Source organism: Hibiscus syriacus, unplaced genomic scaffold, assembly GCF_006381635.1.
Source record: "Hibiscus syriacus cultivar Baekdansim isolate YM2019G1 unplaced genomic scaffold, ASM638163v2 tig00116958_pilon, whole genome shotgun sequence".
Lineage (NCBI taxonomy): Eukaryota > Viridiplantae > Streptophyta > Magnoliopsida > Malvales > Malvaceae > Hibiscus > Hibiscus syriacus.
The window spans coordinates 257,622-276,741 of NW_024063484.1; the positions used below are offsets into that span (position 1 = coordinate 257,622).

At 31.6% G+C, this 19,120-nt stretch overlaps 3 protein-coding genes across 3 annotated transcripts; 2 read left to right on the forward strand and 1 right to left on the reverse strand.

The window, feature by feature from the left end:
• Positions 1-252: 252 nt before the first annotated feature.
• On the forward strand, positions 253-1,435 carry LOC120189589 (CRIB domain-containing protein RIC5-like; the record flags this gene model as incomplete). Its single annotated transcript, XM_039192831.1, has 3 exons — positions 253-310; positions 412-512; positions 1,013-1,435. Coding segments are annotated over 3 exons (507 nt in total), but the record flags the coding sequence as incomplete, so codon positions are not given.
• A 1,567-nt stretch (positions 1,436-3,002) lies between these two features.
• Positions 3,003-7,967, forward strand: LOC120189497 (long-chain-alcohol oxidase FAO1-like). The gene is made up of 3 exons (XM_039192769.1): positions 3,003-3,229; positions 3,776-4,054; positions 6,125-7,967. The coding sequence occupies exons 1-3, from the start codon at positions 3,032-3,034 to the stop codon at positions 7,862-7,864; spliced, it is 2,217 nt and encodes a 738-aa protein (XP_039048700.1). The 5' UTR covers positions 3,003-3,031; the 3' UTR covers positions 7,865-7,967.
• A 172-nt stretch (positions 7,968-8,139) lies between these two features.
• Positions 8,140-18,544, reverse strand: LOC120189498 (phosphate transporter PHO1-like). The gene is made up of 15 exons (XM_039192770.1): positions 18,181-18,544; positions 17,690-17,773; positions 17,384-17,621; positions 12,714-13,062; positions 11,815-11,863; positions 11,557-11,628; positions 11,124-11,253; positions 10,700-10,820; positions 9,928-10,177; positions 9,731-9,835; positions 9,575-9,619; positions 9,328-9,480; positions 8,901-9,179; positions 8,651-8,787; positions 8,140-8,556 (listed from the first exon to the last, which is right to left on the reverse strand). Exons 1-15 carry the CDS (start codon positions 18,445-18,447, stop codon positions 8,466-8,468), a joined length of 2,370 nt encoding a protein of 789 aa, XP_039048701.1. The 5' UTR covers positions 18,448-18,544; the 3' UTR covers positions 8,140-8,465.
• Positions 18,545-19,120: the final 576 nt, after the last annotated feature.

The window sequence follows — 19,120 nt, forward strand, 5'->3', positions numbered from 1 at the left end:
TTCATGCATATATGATACCATATGAATCAGTAATGTACAAAGAGATTCCAAATTTAAAGAGCTTTTGATTCCCAAGTTGTAGGTATGTTTTTTTATATTTGTTTATCTCTAATGTATAATCTTTATATACCTTTTTTTTATTTTCAAGATTTTTTCTTTGTTTTTACTCCATCTCTGAGAAAATAAGCATATCTTCTATTTTGGGTGAAGAAGATTTCTTATTTCCATTGCAAAATAATCTGCCATTGTTGATTACCAGCCAAAATGAAGGGTTTTCTAAGAGGTATAAAATATGTTTCCCACATTTTTGGTGAGTACCGAGTACCCAGGTTTCTTTCCCCGTTGTTTATTATACGTATAATTTGTTTAAAACATTATCTGTTGATGTGGAGCAAATTAACAATTATGCAGAGGATGATAAAGAACCGGAAATGCAAATTGGACACCCTACAGATGTAAAACATGTTGCTCATATCGGCATGGATTGTCCTACAGTAGCTAAACCGAGTTGGGTATGTTGTCGTTTTTCTTTTTATTCGAAAGTGATGCAATCATCGTGATTGTAGACATATCGAAAATATATTAGGATGAATGACAATATATTTATTTATAATCCATACAGATGAATGAGTTCAACTCTGACATCCCACATTAACTCCTTCAAATGGTAATGAACTACAATTATTGCCTCCTCCTCCAGGTTTGTTTGTTTGTTTTGTTTACAGTAATCAAGCACTTTATAATCATTCGATGTAATCCGAATTTGACAGATTTTGTCAGGATTCAAATTCTAGCAGGTTTTTTTTAGAAAGAAATCGATCCTTTCGAAAATGATAGATTCCTCTTATAAGGATTGAATCTCGAGTTTCTATGTCACATTATGCATAAGCAATGAAAAATAATCAATCTTTTCACATACGGATCGGTATTTCCGTATGTAAATCGATCCCGGAGGTTACGTGGCCATTATTCATGTGTGAAACACAGAATTTGATCCAAATGACGGATCATGTTTTATATATCATATTTAAATGTGAATCTTGGTGCAGGAAGTCGGGACTCATTGGCAAGTAACGGCAGTGAGAAGCCAAAGAAGTCTAGAGGCAAACAATCAGTAGGCAGTAGCCCATCTGCAGGGTCCGAGAAGAATACTAGGCGCCAACGTACGCCGGAAGAATCCGCTAATCGAGATTCATCTTCCGACGAAAGGCAGCAACAACACTCGAGTGGTGGTACCGAATCATCTTCTCAAGTACCTGACATCCCCAAAAAATATCGGCAAAAGAAATCAAATAGATCATGTGGTGGATCAGAGGGATCTCTGTCGCCAGCCATATCAAATCTTGAGATCAAAGCATGAAAAGACTGGAGCACTTTGTAAAATAGAGGTTTAAAACATCAACTACGTAACATAAAATCATCAACTTTTCCGTGTGGTTTTCCCCCCTTCCCATGCCCATTTCCGGATAAAAATAGATTAATATTGCATCAAATCATCTATATATATATATATATATATATATATATATATATATATATATATGTCTATTATAATTCCTGCAACTTTAGCTTGCATGTTTTTCACAAGCCATGAAGCAAAGAGAACAACACTTAACATTGAAATGCGCCCATGAATTCTTGAAATGCACTCGGAAAATTATAAACTTTGAACTTGGGAAACCTAGAAAAGAAAAGCCGATGCTGTAATTGCCATTCTCGATCAAATACCAATCCAGAAAAGTAAAAGCAGAAACGATAGAATCTCACATTCAAATAACAGACGTATTTTGTCTCGCCTAACGGCTCCAAATAGCTTCATTCACATAGTTTCAAGACACAATAGTGAATGTGGTCTCCTTGTTAATCCAATAATGTCCCAATGAGAACTTATCATGCAATGCCACCTCTACCAATACTACTTCCTTGACTGGAATTCCTGTTTCCAATCACAGTACCAACGGTGGATATGTGAAATGTTCCTCAGTTACATATGCTTGATGGTCGATGATGCGTCAATGCCATACATTATCTTAAAAATAAGGATAAACTATACTATTAATATCTAAATTATTATTTTTGTTTTGTTTTGGTACCTAAACTTTATTTTTTTCAAAATCATACCTAACATCTAATTTAAGTTTGATTTTGATACAAAGCTGAAAAAATTAATGGAACTGTTGTACATGGCACTTTATGAGTAAATTACATCATTAATCACTCAATTATCTTTTGACTTTTATTTTGGTCATTGAAGTTTAATTTTTTTAATTTAATCACTTAACTTTCAAATTACTCATATTTTAATAACTCTAAATTATTTTATTAATACATGAGGGATTGTGATTTAGGGTTTTGGTATAATTTTAGGTTTGGGTATAATTTTAAATTTATTTTTATGTTAATTATATATTAATAAAATAATAATAAAAATATATTGATAAAATAAATGAAAGTGATTAAAACAAGAATAATTTGAAAGTTAAGTAATTAAATTGAAAAATTTTAAACTTTTGTGACCAAATATGAGTGTGAATATAGTTGAGTGATGAATGATATAATTTACCTATAAAAAATACCACATCAATTCCATTAAGATTTTAACAACAATGTAACAAAATGAAACCTAAACTAAACATTAGGTATGATTCTAAAAAACAAGAAAGTTTAATTACCAAAATAAAATAAAAGTAATAATTTAAGTAATAAATATGTAGTTTATCCAACCATATTTATCCGTCAGCATAAAAGATTGTGCACAGCAATAAAGTAGCAATAAAGTATGAGATGGTTAAGAAGAGTATCGGTTAGCAAAGTTATGTTCTTGAATGTGCCACCAAATCTAACTTTTTAATGATTTTTTTTTACCATTTTGCCTATAATACAACTTTATCGTTTTCATAAAACTTTCTTGGAATCCAAACACTCCACGTTTCCACATATTCACGTTTCCACTGTATAAAAGGGTCCAAAAACTCCAAAGCAAGTTGCCAAGCGAACAAAATCTTATTTAACAAAGAAAAGAGAAAGAGAGATGGTGGTAGAGACGAAAGAGCGAAAATACAGTCATGGGTTTTGTTCATCGGAGCTGGAGACGCTGGGTAGCTTTGCTCAAGTTTTTTTTCCTTGTTTGCCCTCCAATCCTTGTTTTGAAGGAAGGCAAAATCACCCTAACAAGGCTGTTCAATCCTTCCTAAAAGCTTCTGCCTCTGAATCTCCAATCCCAGACGAGGTAATACCAACCTTTTTAACTTACCTTCTTTACTTTCATCTTCATTCCAAAGAATTTCATCCTCCTATTATATTTCATTCTTTAGAATTTTATATGTTCGTCTTCCGAAACGAAGTTAGGATCAAACATTAAGAAAATCAAAAGAATACTAAATATTTTGAGAAAGACGAAAAACCTATTTGATTAATATTTAAATAAAAAAATCTTAAAAATACTATTATACCAAAATATTTTAAGGGGCAACAACCCCATCCATATAAAGAATGGCTCGTTCCAGTTTATCAATAAAATTTTAGAAATGCATGTCTCTTAATATAAAACTTTGTATCTGTATCTGAATATGAATATATTACTATGATAATCTTAAAAAACATTACAATACTACCGTTATACTGCATTACAACTACAATTGAATGCTACACTGATTACAAACTGCTGTATTGATACACGTGTGTATATATATATACTAGTTCTGAAGCAGGATTTTCAAGTGTAAGTACATTTTTGACAAGTGGGATTCTGACAAATTGAGGATTTTGTTTACAGATAGCAGAGTTGGTGAAGAAAAGAGCATTCACAGAGGTATTGATACTGTTGAGGGCTGTACTGATGATACTGTCGACCAGGGTGGGAACCTTGTTGCTGTGTGGAAGGCATTGTTTGGGGGACAAATGGCCATTCATCAATCGATTCTCATGCATCACAGTGGAGAAGAGAGAGAAAATAATACAAATGTGGTTCAAGGAACATCGGTTCTTATTTACTCCCATTAGGGTTGCTTTCGTCTTCTTCAAAGTCATGTGCCTTTACGTTTACTTCTCTCGGGTACTCATTCAATGCCCTCTTCTCCGGGAAAGTCTCACGTGCGATAACTTTAAAATACGGCTAAGGAAAAGTGCTATCGGTTTTGTTATTATTTTTTTAACATTTCCGATAAAAAATAATTATTTTTTCTACCGATTTTTTACCGAAAATGTTAAAAAAATAATAACAAAACTAATAGCGTCTTTACTTATCTATATATTAATGATATCGCACGGTAGAATTACCCATCTTTTTCCCATTTTTTTTCATTTTTTCTTCCTGTTTTGGAATAGGATTGAAAATGACAACAGAAAGTGTTGAATTGGATTTTTAGTCATTCTGACTCAACTTAAAAGATATATATCTTTTACCTCAACCTAACACGATCAGAAGAACATATTTTTTATCTGCGTCTAGAGTATAAATTTGATCTGATCCGATTAAATGTTAAATAAGGATCTAATTAAAATTTTTATAGAGAGATGAATATTATAGCAACTATCCAAAATTTTATATAAAAAAAATTACATTATTATCCTTGAGTCGGGTAAGAGGTCTTTCATCCTCAACTCAAACTTAACCCTCTTCCTATATAAAATTCGACTCAAACTCGATTTAAACTTAAGTATTTTAAAAAAAAGAAAGAAACCTTATCTTAAATCGAAATCCATCAATTTCCAATTAAATTACTATCTCTAATTAGGATCAATGGTTTTATTTCACTAAATAAGAGTGAATTTTCTTTTAGAAAGACTAAGAATCTCGAAGATTTAGGATAAGCCTAGAAAGTTAAGGTTGTTATATGGTATTCTTATTTTTAAGAAATTTAATTGAATTATACTTCATTTATTTGAACCAGTTAAGTTAATTAATTTTTTATTATATTTATTTAAATATTCTGATTAATATATATAGGAATTTATATTTTACTAATTTAATAGATCAATATTTCAAATTTTTAAATAAAAATACATTAATAAAACTTGGAGGAAATAATAGTCCAATTATTTTTAATGCAATCTAAGGTTGGGTGGATCCAATAGGCTAACAAGTTGGAAACATAGGAAAGGTATATTTAACTGTTAGTGTTAGCATTTAATTTCAATCTGATGGATATTCAACTGTTTGTAGATTGTAATTAGTTTCTCGTACTATGAATTTAATGACGTGGGTTCAACTCAATTAACTGTAGCAATAATAAGGAAAATTATTAACCACTTCTTTTTTTTCCTACATAATTTTCTAATTTTAGCTGTAATAAAAAACAAAATTATTTTTAATTCTCTAGCATTAAATAGTCTTAAATCCTAGACCACCTCAAGTATTTTCTTTAATCATAGTTATAATTTACACAACTTTATTTAATTGAATCCTAAGTCCTAAACTTCCTCTATCCTGAAGGGTGTGTTCTTTTTTTTAGAGGTCTCAATTATCTTTTTAAAAGAAGTATTGTTCTCCTTAGAAGTCTTAAATCCGAATAACTGTGCATGTAAGGGATTATTTTTAATGGTTAAATTTTTTTTAATAGATATAACCTTATAATCACCCTAAACTATTAAAAAATTCTAAATCATAACCTTTAAATATAACGTGTAATTAAAATAAATAAACTTGTCTAAACTTCAGTTTAAATAGTCAGTGTGTTAAATAATATTTTATCTTTATAGACTATAATTTATTTAGTAGAAGACTTGTGCAGTGAATAATTTTTTTAAACAATCTCTATGTAGGGAAGGGAAAGGAGAATTTTACTATTAATGAATATTTAAACTCAAAATCTAAAGAAGAAATAATATATCAACTGAGAACTTTTAACATGTTTTAAAGAATATTAACGAATTTAATGAATTTATATACATTCCCATGTTAGAAAAAGTCAATCTTATGTTAAAATAATCTTAGTTAGATTGCGTACATATCATATTATATTTATATTCTATTGTTACCCAAATTAAAGATAAAAGAAATTGGATAATATTGGTGTAAAAACCATTTATAGAAAAGAAAATGGTGGTTCAAACTTCATTATCATTATAATAAATTTTATTCTTCAAACCAATTTGTCAAAGAAAAAAAAATGTGATAATCCAGGTAGGAGAAGATGGTGATAATCCAGCTTGGGAAGCTATTGGATATAGTGTTGACATTGTTGATGATAAGTCACAAGTAACAAAGGATAGGCCACTCCAAAATGGACTGATTGAGACAGCGCACGAGAAAGACTCGACTCTTTATCGATCTCTAACACAGAAAGGCCTCCGAGTTGCCGAAGATACCGAACAAAATGTGTGCAGGATCAAATGCGATGCTGTAATTGTTGGTTCTGGTTGCGGTGGTGGTGTTGCAGCCGCAATGCTGGCTGGTGCTGGCCTTAAAGTTGTTGTTCTAGAGAAGGGAAACTATTTTACTTCGGCCGATTATTCACCCTTCGAAGGCCCCTCGCTGGATCGACTATATGAATCTGGAGGAGTCCTTCCAACCCTCGACGGGCAGTTTTTGCTTCTTGCAGGGTCCACAGTTGGTGGAGGCTCGGCTGTAAACTGGTCAGCCTGCATCAAAACACCGAAACCTGTACTAAAAGAATGGGCTGAAGACTATCAAATACCTCTCTTTGGAAGCACTGAATATGTTTCCGCGATGGAAACTGTTTGTGAAAGAATTGGTGTCACGGAAGATTATATAGAGGAAGGATTTCAGAACCAAGTACTTCGGAGAGGGTGCGAAAATCTCAGCCTCGAAGTTGAAAAAGTGCCGAGGAATTCGTCCAAGAGCCATTACTGCGGATCATGTGGTTTCGGTTGCAGAAGGGGAGACAAGAAAGGGACCGATCGAACATGGCTCGTCGATGCCGTAAACAATGATGCAGTGATTATAACAGGGTGCAAGGCCGAAGGATTCGTATTAGAACAGAACAAGTTGGGCAGTACTACAAGGAAAATGAAGTGCTTGGGAGTTATTGCAAAGTTTTCAAATCAAAATATCACAAAGAAACTGCACATAGAGGCCAAGGTAACAATATCAGCATGTGGGGCACTTTTGACACCACTTTTGATGCATTCAAGTGGGTTGAAGAATCGAAACATCGGTAGGAACCTTCATCTTCATCCAGTCCTAATGGCATGGGGTTACTTTCCAGACTCGAATTCCGAGTTCAAAGGGAAATCCCATGAGGGTGGAATAATCACATCAGTACATAAAGTAGTAGCAGATGACAACAAATTGAAAGCCATCATTGAAACTCCTTCATTGGGGCCTGCACAGTACTCTGTATTATGCCCTTGGTTGTCTGGTCTTGACATGAAAACTAGGATGCTAAAATTCTCCAGAACTGCTCATATGATAACAATAATAAGAGATCACGGATCCGGAATAGTTAATGCTGGGGGACGAGTAACTTATAATTTCGACGCATTAGACCGACAAAACTTAATAGCCGGCTTGCGACATGCGTTGAGGATATTAGTAGCAGCCGGGGCAGTTGAGGTGGGCACTCATCGGAGTGATGGGCAGAGAATAAGATGCAAAGGGAAAAGCAATGAGGAGATAGAGGAGTTTCTGGACTCGGTTTCTTCAGCAACAAGCCCGTTTTCAACAGGCGAAAACTGGGTCCTGCACACCAGCGCTCACCAGATGGGAAGCTGTAGAATGGGGATCAATGAGAAAGAAGGTGCAGTCGATGGAAACGGAGAGAGTTGGGAAGCTGAAGGATTGTTTGTTTGTGATGCAAGTGTTTTGCCAAGTGCCGTCGGTGTAAATCCAATGATCACTGTCCAGTCCACTGCTTATTGTCTCTCAAAGAAGATTGCAGAGTCTTTGAAACAACAGAAATAGCCTTCTGAATTATGGTACATGTCATTGTTGCATTTCTCTACATTTGTTTGTGTGCATTGGATTGAAAGAATAAGAAAAAGTAATATATGTACAAATCGGTCAATATCATGACGACGGTGACCAGGTTTCAAATTTAAAGGAATTTTGTGCTGTTGTATTCGAATTTGTGCCAGACAAAAGTATTTAATATCATGAATTGCTGCATATTTTTTGTTCTATCACTAGGAAATGGGATGATATTTTCACTTAACAATATAATTTGGAATAAAAAGATATACAAACTAGATCAATTAGAAAGTTTATTGTGCTTGATGATCAATCGTTCCCATCATTATACAGACAATGAAATATACATTTCCAGCTTCAAAAAGGAAAAAGAATGCCTTTGAGTATTGACTAAAGACATCAGATTGATTCAGATACCCGCAAATCCACGTCAGAATATTGTCGTTTCGATGCCGGTACTTGTTCTTGCACTTGCAGAGCTTTACAATTTGGATTTATTCAGATACCAACAAACCCAAGATAAAATGTTGATCCTGGGATTGTCCTTTACGTTAACTTGGTTAGGGACTTCGTCCCCGGATTTTAACAATCCTTTTTAGCCGTCAGAATCAGTCTCACGGAATGGTAATGGAACCGTCTTTACCGCCCTGAACTTGCCAACATTGTTTAGATGTTCATTCTCTAACCTGTTCAGTAACAGTGAGTCCAGTGTTGGATTAGATTACAAGACATCATTTAAGCATCATATGGCTTGTTTTGGAATTGTTTGATGGAAAGTACCTGTAAAAATTCCAATGCCCTCGTCGGATAACCTCCAGGGAAGCCAAGAAGAAGTCTAGCAAATGTGTCTGAACCGGATTGAACCGAAACCGCATGATGCTCTCTACCCAGGCAACTCTTAGAACTACATTCAAGGCCTATAATCATAGAATTGAGTAATTATGAACTTCAGAGGAAAAAATAGTATACATATAAACATATTTATATATGAACAAGGCAGTGGTTTCAAAATTGACCAAGGATAACTCACAATCGAGAGGTAGTAAATGCTCTTGTTCTTTAGAATTAGATCATCTCTAAGCCATGGATTTCTGGAATTTGGATTAAGAAGCCCCCAATCCTTGGCGAAATCCCAATATAATTGGTAAACTGTAGCCACAACTGAAGTGACCAACACTACAGAAAACCATAGATTGTTACTCTGTGTAGCATATGTGAGCCTAGCACCAGCTGCTACCATGGCAGAAACGTACTTCCCCATGTTAGCCAAGTGGTTCAGGTCATATTCATCAAACCATCTTCTTGCACACTTAAAATTTCAATTGAAAAACAATGTTAGTTCAGAAAACGTATGAGAAAGCTGAGAAATCGATGCCAAGTAATGTGTTTACTTGTAATTATGGAACTCTTTAATGAGCAAATAATGAAATGTAAGGGATTCCATGGAATATTCTTACCTGCATGGCTCGCCAATAATATGGCAAAAATGAGATTACATAAGCAAGCTGTCTATACATTTTTCCATTTTTGCATGTTGCATATTCATGTGTTTTGAAACTTCCAGCAAGAAAGTAGCAGGCTGTTGATTCCAAGTGTCTTAGCAATGGAATCTGTATTCAAAAGAAAGATAAATGATGTTTATTCTAAAATAATTTTGAAATGAGTGCTAAATCAGTAACCTTTGCCTGTCTCTGACTAATTTACCTGACTAGTGAGTTGGTCAGCCATGAAAAAATCAACCATCAAAACCTGCATATATGTATAAGCAAAAGTAAGAACATGCTAAGTTACAACTTCTGGAACTTCATACAAAACAAATTGAAAAGATGAAGGTGAGAAGCTTGCAAGTGCATTGATAACCTTATACAATGGAGAGCATATTATGTTACGTATTATTCGAAGGAAACAGTATCGAGTCGGCCGATAGACAATGTCGAATGGGCATACCAGCAAGCCAATGAATATCTGCAAATCGAGATTAAAAATTAGTACCTCATATACTTCAAAGTTTTTGGTTACAAACAGTATAGAAATTAATGAAGTTGTTTAACCAATACCAGAAGGAGGATTCCAGGAATAGTGTCAACGTGAGAAGGTGAAAATCCCCCAGCCCTTAATAACAGGTGGATGACCATGGCCCCAACCACAGACGTCATGAAAGTGGTACAAATAAGGAATGCATCTCTATACTTCAGGGCTGTGCTTGATGCAAACTCAAAGATGAAGTTGTAGTTTATTCTCGTAGCTTTCCACATGAACAAGTTGCACCCATACAAAAACAAGTGCAAACTTAACAATGCAAATACACTGCACAATAATGAAATTAATACTTTCAGTTAGTAATTGCGACCAATTCAAGTGTGCCATATTTAATAGCATATTAACTAACATTACTTGTTAATAGGTAAACTTGATAAATAGTTTGGTAGGCTTGGCTGTAGGATCAGTTCTGCTGTGCATTTGAGAAATTAAACTATAGGTGTCGAAACAAGGATTGATTGAATGAGATGTTGGGGTGATTGCACTTCCGAAAATTTTAAATTCCCATATAGTTAAAGTATTTTTCATTTATGAACTAGTTCTGTACCACTAAAATTTTTTAATTTCATAGCCCTAAATTTTTAATATAACTTCCTAAAAGTTTGTATCCCTAACTTAAAATCCGACGTCCATCCCTATATTCAAACATATCTGGACATATGTATGATGATATCATCCTTCAAGAATACATTAACATAACGGATCAATTTACTGCTTATATTGTTCTGATAATTGCAATTACATATTTTAATATGAGAAAACTCATAGAGGCAAATTGAAAACGAGTACCTGAAAACAGGGTAGACAGTCTCCATGTAAGCTGTTTCTGTGCTAGGTGAGAATATACCAGACAAGTGTGCCAATATTACATATACACTAAACAATGATACAAAAGAACCTGTAAACAATCCTGCAAAAAAAGAAAAAAATAATAAAGATTAAATTAAGTGACCTCAAAAATTCGTTGAATGTCAGCCTCACTGTTTCGAGGGCCCCCAGATCCCCAATATACCATGATTGTATTTCCACTGATAGGATGGTGGATTGAAGTAATGATTCTATTGTTCAAGTGACTCATGTTGAATTTTAGATGATAAAGTGATTATGTTAATTGCCATTAAGCAAGAAAAAAAATAAAAGATTATCTTCTTAAGACTAATTGACAGTGATTAGACTTTTTGTGACTCATATATGGTTTGAGTAAGATGATTACCAACAAAAAAGGTGACCATGTGAGAGTTCTTCTGCTCCTGCGGTCTCAAGAACTTCATTGCCTTTTTCCTGTCATTGTTGGCGAAGTGGTTTGTGAAAATGGACTCCACTTCATCCATTAGTCTTACCACCTTAATTACCAAACCAAATAGAATTCATATTAGGGGTAAAAGAAACTCAAAACATCTTTCATTCTCCAATAATACCGAAAGAAAGTGCAATTCAATGAGATTTCAATTATTATCATGAATAAAGTTAATCACTAAATTAAAGTAATTGATAATATAAGTTCCGTGATTGCATGATCCATATATGATCCAAACTCTTCTATTTTCAAAATTAGCTAGTGGAAGTGGTTTCTATCCATCCAATAATAGTCTTTGCTTAAGAAATAAATATACCAAAATACACAAAGGTGAAATATACTGACTGACCTTATCAGAGCTAATGAAATGGGATCGCTTCACTGCTTTCAAATAACTTGCTGATGCCTGTTGGTTTGATACCTGACCAAACCATAGAACACACCATTTTTTTTTATCAAAACAAATTCTTATAATTTTGGGTTGCATTCTTCATAAAGTTTATGATCTATAAAAGAACTTCTATTTGTTCATCCAAACAATGAATGTCTTTGAAATTCATATCCAAATGTGGGATATCTGTCCTATATAATGAGGCTGATAGATTACCTTGTCAAACTTCTTGAGTATTTTTGTGAAGGCCACCATATTTAGTGAGCTGCCAAAAATGGTCCATACATATTAGAATCTGATTAACTCAGAAAATAGTACATTTCTAGCAACTATAAAAATGCGTCACAACCAAAAAAAAAAAAAGCTAGTAAACAGTCCTTCAAGGGCATTCCATTTATCACCCATCTCTTATTTCCTTAAAAGAATATCAATGTATAATTAACATTATACCCAAGTTTCATGATTTTTCTTAAGTTATAAGTTAACTTAACTCTATACCAGAAGTTATAATCATTACACTCACAAATCACTGAATATGGATAACTCATCAGAATAAATCTAAATCAAACTGACACAATAGATTTAAACATGAGATCAGATTAAATTAAAAAATCTTCGTCTCCAAGAAAGCACTAACATCTGACCATCATAGTTGACCTTGTCAAATTTCATGCCCCAACCAGGGATTTAAATAGTGGTTTGTTGTCGGAATAATGGTCATTATACAACGGTAGTGATACTGTCCGAAACTATTATTGCATGACTGTGATATCCTTGATTACCGTATTAACATCTGCTATATCTTCAATAGTAATAAACGCAACACAACTGAAAACACGATCGTAATCACAATTTAAATCATGGCCCAACCTTATTTTTCTTTCCTTTATATGTCTTTTACATACATGCATAGCATTTTTGACAGTCGAAGTGGTGGTCAATAAAAGCAAATTCAGAAACAGCCAAAGTTGTATCCATCACTTTCAATCTCAATCACCCACCAATAATTTCTACTTGCAAATAAAAAGAAAAATAAGATCCTTAAAGTGTGTTCATATGCTAATTTCCATGCAACAGTGGCACCAAAAACCAGAAAAAACAAAATTAAAACAAACCTGTAAGTTTTGAGCAGGCCAAGACCTCTGTAGAGTTCGACAAATGCACTCCTGATCATCTTTTCAGCACATTGGATCTTCTTCTTGTTGATGAAATCCCCGTTACCTTCTTTCTTGGGATGGTTGACCAGATCTTCCCAGATCATCGATGTGACGGCGGAGATGGTTCGAGCCGGCGTTGTAGCCGGGATGTCGATCCTCATAGCCATCTTCGGCTTCCCTTTCTTCGTCATCATGGCCTTGCAGCTTGCTGAATTCATGAAATTCACACCATTCCTTTCTAATGCTGCGATCACCTCGTCTGTTTGTGAGATCTCCGTGGAACTATCATTCAATACCGCCGCGCTCTCTGCATTTTATTACTTTGATTTATTAGTTAATGTAACATTCAACAGTAGTGTATCAACCGCAAATTAATTCATTGAATCTAATACAGAATTTAACGGTGTAATTGAAGAACCAAAATTTTTAAAAATCTTACTCTACTTAATTAAAAGGATGTTATCAAAAATAAATAATCAACATTACGGAATAATTATGCGGCTCCAATTAATTCATTGATTTTCTAGAAGGGTGAAGTACACAAATGATCGCTTTGCTTTATTAAGTCTATTAACTATTAAAAGTTATAAAATTATCCTCTGATTATAGTACGTTGCTTTGTTGAGTCTCCGGCTATTAAAAGTTACAGAATAATCACCAGAAATTTTATATGTTCCAAACTTGTATTTTTTTATTAAAATATTGATAGCAATCTAAGACAGATATTAATATGCTGACTGAGATATGATAATCGTTTGAGATTCTAGGATCAGATTTTAACATATCCCAGTCAGTAGGTTAACGTCCAGTTCAGATTGCTATCAATTTTTTTAACGAAAAAGTATAAGTTTAGAACATACCAATAGTCGAGTGACCATTTTGTAACTTTTAATAATTATGGGATTCAATAAAACAAAACCCTATAGTCTAAGGATCATTTTATAACTTTGAATAATTGAGAGACTCGACAAAATAACACTCTATAATCAATGGACCATTTGTGTACTTTACCCTTTCAAGAATTTATAATAAAATCTTACCTTTTCAGTTTCTATCTCTAATTTAGAATTAACATTTTTCTTTGTATTATTTGAGAAATAAAAAAAATAAAAAAATGTTTGTAATTTGTGGAATTCAAAAAATCCAAAGTGAAACCGAACGCCACCATTGAAGTCGGTTTTCAAATTTCCTCCTCTCTCTGAACATTCATGAACCCATAAAAAGAGGTCTTTAAGAGTGTGAATATTGTACGTAACGTAGTCAATCAGGTAGGACAGGTGTACTGTCAAGGCTAAAACCATGAAATAAAAGTCAAATACACAGCAATACTGCTGTGTGCCTAATATTTGCTTTCCTTTGTCGCCTTTCTTTCCATCCATCTCGGTTTCATGCTTATCTATTTCACCTACAATATCTAAAATATATTTCTTTATATCAACCATCGACTGGTTTTAATAGCTAAAAGGTAATGCTATTTTTTTCTTAAGGTTTTACTTTCAAGCATTTATATTTATACAGTACTTATGTATTTTTAATAATTAAAAAAAATTATAAACAAATATTACCTTACAATCATCTTAATTATTCAAATAAAATATATCATTTCATTCCATTTAAGTATTTAATACGCTAATAATATATTATATATAATGTTTTATGTTATCAGTGAATAAAATAATGGTATATTATTAAAAATAAATATATATAAATTGAAATTTAGAATTTTATGATAGTATATGAATTTAGTTATAATATATAAAATAATGATTTATTATTGAAAATAAATATAATTATAAAATTTTATGATGGTATATGAATTTATTAATAGAACATTCCGTGCATTGCCAATATCAAATATTAATTATTTGATTATTTATATTAATATTTAAGATTTAAAGTGAGTTGAGTCGAGTTAAAGTATTGTAGAACTTGACTCGACTTGAATATTATAAAATTAAATTTGACTCAACTCGAAAATTTACGAGTTTAAAATTATCAAGCTCGACTTGAATTTAAAACTTAAAATTCGACTTGAAATAAAAATTGAAGTTCGACTCGAGCTCAAAAAAACTTGAACTCGAAATATTCTTAGACTTAACTTGATTGAACCTCTAACTCGAGCTCAAACCTAAACCATAAGTACCTGAAAGCCTTATACTATATTAAAAAAAAGAACTACATATAAATATTATTATTAATAATTTAATTTAAAAATAAAAAAAATTATATATTATTTTTACGAGTTACTCGTGAGCTTTTTGAGTTAAGTATGAAGTAACTCGATTCGATTGGTTAACAATTCAAGTCGAGTCCATTTGATTTGAGAGTTGATCGAATTTTAATCAAGTCGATTTAAAGTAGTTCGCAATATATCTCGTCTCATTGACATAGAAGTAAGTTTAATAATTATCTTTATGTTATTTGAGGTTTTTTTTTTAGAGGTTATCTATTTTTAATTAGCTATAAATGTATTTATATTATTTGACTTTGAACCTAAATTCGTTATTTACTCTAATCATTTTGAGTTTTGTTTAAGAATTTGCCATCCTGTGTATTTTTTAATTGTTTTATGAGTTAGACCTTATTATATAATAATTAACTCAAATCATACGTAATAGATATAAATTTATAATATGATAAATACGATAAGATAATGGAACTATTATAAACCTTTATAAAAAACACTAAACAATCTGATAAATACAACTTAATATATTTAATCATGATTAACAATCGTATTTAGAATTAATAACTTATATTATTTTATGTTTATCGTTGTGCAATTAATATTTTAAAAAGGATATAAAACACTAAATAATTTTATACTTGTTCAACGGCTAAACTATATGCCTAATTCATCATGCACAGTTTTTCCGACTCATGTTGAGTTGGTCCTACTTAGATTACTAATTAATAATTTTCTATAAAAAAATAATTTTTTTAAATCCAATTACAAAACTACATAAATATTATTATAAATAATTTTTTATTATTTTTAATAATAAAAAACATGGTAAAATCATTTTATCTAATTTAAATCTCAAGAAAAATTTAAATTATCAAATTAATAGACACTTTTATTCAACGACAGAAAAATCAATGTAAAAAAGCAGGTTAAATAAAAGAGATCCAACAACAAATCGGGTTTATAGATTAGGAGAGAGGACCAAAATAAAACTAGGTAAAGTGTACAATCGTCTCCAACTATAAGGCGTTGTTTTGTTAAGTTATTATACTATTAAAAGTTATAAAATAATATTCCGACTATAGAATGTTACTTTATTAAGTCTCTCGACTATTAAAAGTCACAAAATGAACACCCGACTATTCATATGTTCAAAACGTCTTTTTTCATTAAAAAATTGACGACAATATGAGCTGAACGTTAACCTACCGACTGAGATATGTTAAAAATTTAATTTCAGAATCTCAAATAACTATCATATATCAGTCAACATGTTAATGTTCAGCTCAGAAGATCGTCAATTTTTTCCAAAAAAAATGGACGAGTTTGAAACATATGAATAGTCAGATGATCATTTTGTAACTTTTAATAGTCGAGAGACTCAACAAAACAACATCATATAATTGAATGATCATTTTATAATTTTTAATAATCGAATACTTAATAAAGCAGCGTAATATAATCTATAGATCATTTATGTAGTTTACCCCTAAAAAAAGATTCGCAACATAACAAGCACAAATTTTTGACATAAAATAAAAGTGTGGATATGAGTTTATTAGCAAAACTGTAGAACAAATTTAATTATCACTGATTGTTTCGTGTTTATAATGTGTTTATTTCAAATTCAAGTTATATATATATATTTTTTAAAATTGTTAATAAAATTATTAATGGTTTTTTTCTCAAAGTATGATTTATTTTAATTAGATTTAAGTACCTTTATATTCAATTTATTTCAAATTTTTGTTTAAATTCACGTTTTTTTAGTGGGAATTCTTCTTTTTATCTAAGATTTTATAATCGATATCAAATTGAAAGATAAGACTGGATATGAGTTCTATATTTTTTTCTAAAAAAAACAACACATAATATGGTATCCATTTTTGAAAAAATAAATATTATTTTAAATATATAATTTAATTTTGATGATTTTTAGTCTCACAATAAAAAAAGCATGAAATCATTTTTATCTTTAATCATTTTAAAAATTATTTAAAAAGAATTTTACCCATATTACTGTAACCAGCTATATGACATCGCCAATATATAGTTTCTTTTTATGTATATTAATATAATTTCTTTTTAATTTTACCCACATAATGGACATGTTTTTATTTTTTTAAGATTAATTATTAAAATATAAATTAATAATTTTATTAATATTTTATATTCAAGATTTTTAAATTACCAATAAATAATTAAGATCAACCTTACAAACTCAATATTTGTTTCTAAAACTATTGAAAGAAGCAATTAACTGTATCATACCACGTCAGACCAATATTTCACAAACACAACTAAATTACCATATTGCCCATAAAACCTAGCTTTACCCCACAAAATCGAACACGATACGCGTATTTGTCTTAAATTTTATCATAAAAATATTCGGACATTAACAAAAATAAATGCAAAAAAAAAAACTTGATCGATATCTGACCTGAGAAAGAATCGGAGTTGCGAGAAGAACAAAACGAGTTCGATGAACGTTGAAGGAAAGCCCCGGCGACCGGCTTCCGACGTCGTTGGCAGTCGGTGACGATCTGCTTAAGGTCCAACAGTATCTGAAGTTGCTTGTTCAGAATCTCTCCTCTCTCAAGGAACTCACTCTCTTTCATCTTGTAAAACTGGTTCACCTTGTTTAACTCTCCATCTAATCTTTCAAAAAACACCCTCACCTGCAAAAAAAAAAAATAAAAAATCGAAACCCCATTGCATAATTTCAGGTACATGTATGTATATATACCTCGTCTTCTTCAGAAAACAATTGAACGATTTCAGTTTGATAGAGCACTTCTTCTTCATCAGAATCCATGCTTTTACTCTTTACCTGTAACATGAAAAAAAGGTATGTTTTAATGTCTTTTCTCACTGTATTTTGGGTGTATTCTCACGTTAGTTTCGTGATATTTGAACCTGAAACCGTTGCTTACTTGCTTTCGTGACAAAGTGAGAAAACTCTCAAAAAAGTAACCTAAAAGAGGAAAACCCCATTATATCGAAATCTTCAACATTACAATCCAACATTTTACTAAAAATATCCAAGAATGTAGAAAGCAAGAGTTTCCATTAATGAAAAGATGGGAAAAAAGTTTGATAAACACGACAAAATATGTAATAATTCAAGCAAGCATCGTGTTCAATAAGCTTACTGTAAACTGTAAAGCCAAGAAAAAAAACCCATTTTTCGAATGAAAGATCTTCACAAATTTTTTGCTGGTCTGGTTTTCTAATCACCTGGATGATCTCATTAGTGTTGTTACTGGAGGATCCGAGTAATAGCTTTGATGAACACGAAGCTACTTTCATGGCGACGAAACGAATCGGGTCGAAAATGGACCGACCGAACATTTCAGGGTTAAGGTCATGCGATGAGGGAGGTTTTTTATTGTTCCCGGAGAGCTTGATCTTCTTTACGTGTTTCTTGAGTTGCCAATAGTTTACAAAGGCGTCTTTCCATTCTGGGATTAATTGAGCTTCAAGCTCCTTTGAGAACTTCACCATTGCTTTGTTTCTTATTCTTCTTCTTCTTTATTTGGAGAAAATAGAAAATTATGGTGGAAAATAGAGAAAGAAAAAGAGGGGGAGGGGGAGGGGGAGAGCACAGAGGGGTTTGAGAGGGGATTAGTGAGGTTTATATACAGAGAAAAAGAGAAATCAAAGAGAGATTGAAACGTGCGGAGAAAGTGGAGAGTTTGCCTCTTCTTTATGTACTTTGTTTTTATTTTATTTTTAGATTTATATACGATACATTAAATGGTCACCGATTACATAGTTATTTTATTATGTCCTTTAATTATTAAAAATTATAAAATAATTATTTAATTATTTATAATATTTTAAATTTATTATTTTTATTAAAAATTAACGATAATTTGAGTTGGACATTAATTTACTGACTGAGATATGATAAATATCATGTCTTATAATCTCAAACGATTGTCATATTTTAGTCAACATATTGACATCAAACTCAAATGACATTTAATTTTTTTATCAGAAAATGACGAATTTAAAATATAATAAATAGTAGAGTGACCATTTTATAACTTTTAATAATCGATAGACTCAACAAGTAATTTACTATAATCGATGATCATCTTATAATTTTTCGTAATCAAAACACTCAACAAATTAATAACTTATTGTAATTAAAATTAATCAAATTTATTTTTAA

Excerpts from the sequence above, each read along its gene's own strand:
- LOC120189497 (XM_039192769.1), top strand. The coding sequence starts at position 3,032 with ATGGTGGTAGAGACGAAAGAGCGAAAATACAGTCATGGGTTTTGTTCA. Across the intron at positions 3,230-3,775 it reads AATCTCCAATCCCAGACGAG|ATAGCAGAGTTGGTGAAGAA; the intron begins GTAATACCAACC and ends TTTTGTTTACAG. Across the intron at positions 4,055-6,124 it reads TTTACGTTTACTTCTCTCGG|GTAGGAGAAGATGGTGATAA; the intron begins GTACTCATTCAA and ends GTGATAATCCAG.
- LOC120189498 (XM_039192770.1), bottom strand. The coding sequence starts at position 18,447 with ATGGTGAAGTTCTCAAAGGAGCTTGAAGCTCAATTAATCCCAGAATGG. Across the intron at positions 11,864-12,713 it reads GGCCTGCTCAAAACTTACAG|CTCACTAAATATGGTGGCCT; the intron begins GTTTGTTTTAAT and ends CATTTTTGGCAG. Across the intron at positions 8,557-8,650 it reads GGGCATTGGAATTTTTACAG|GTTAGAGAATGAACATCTAA; the intron begins GTACTTTCCATC and ends GTTACTGAACAG.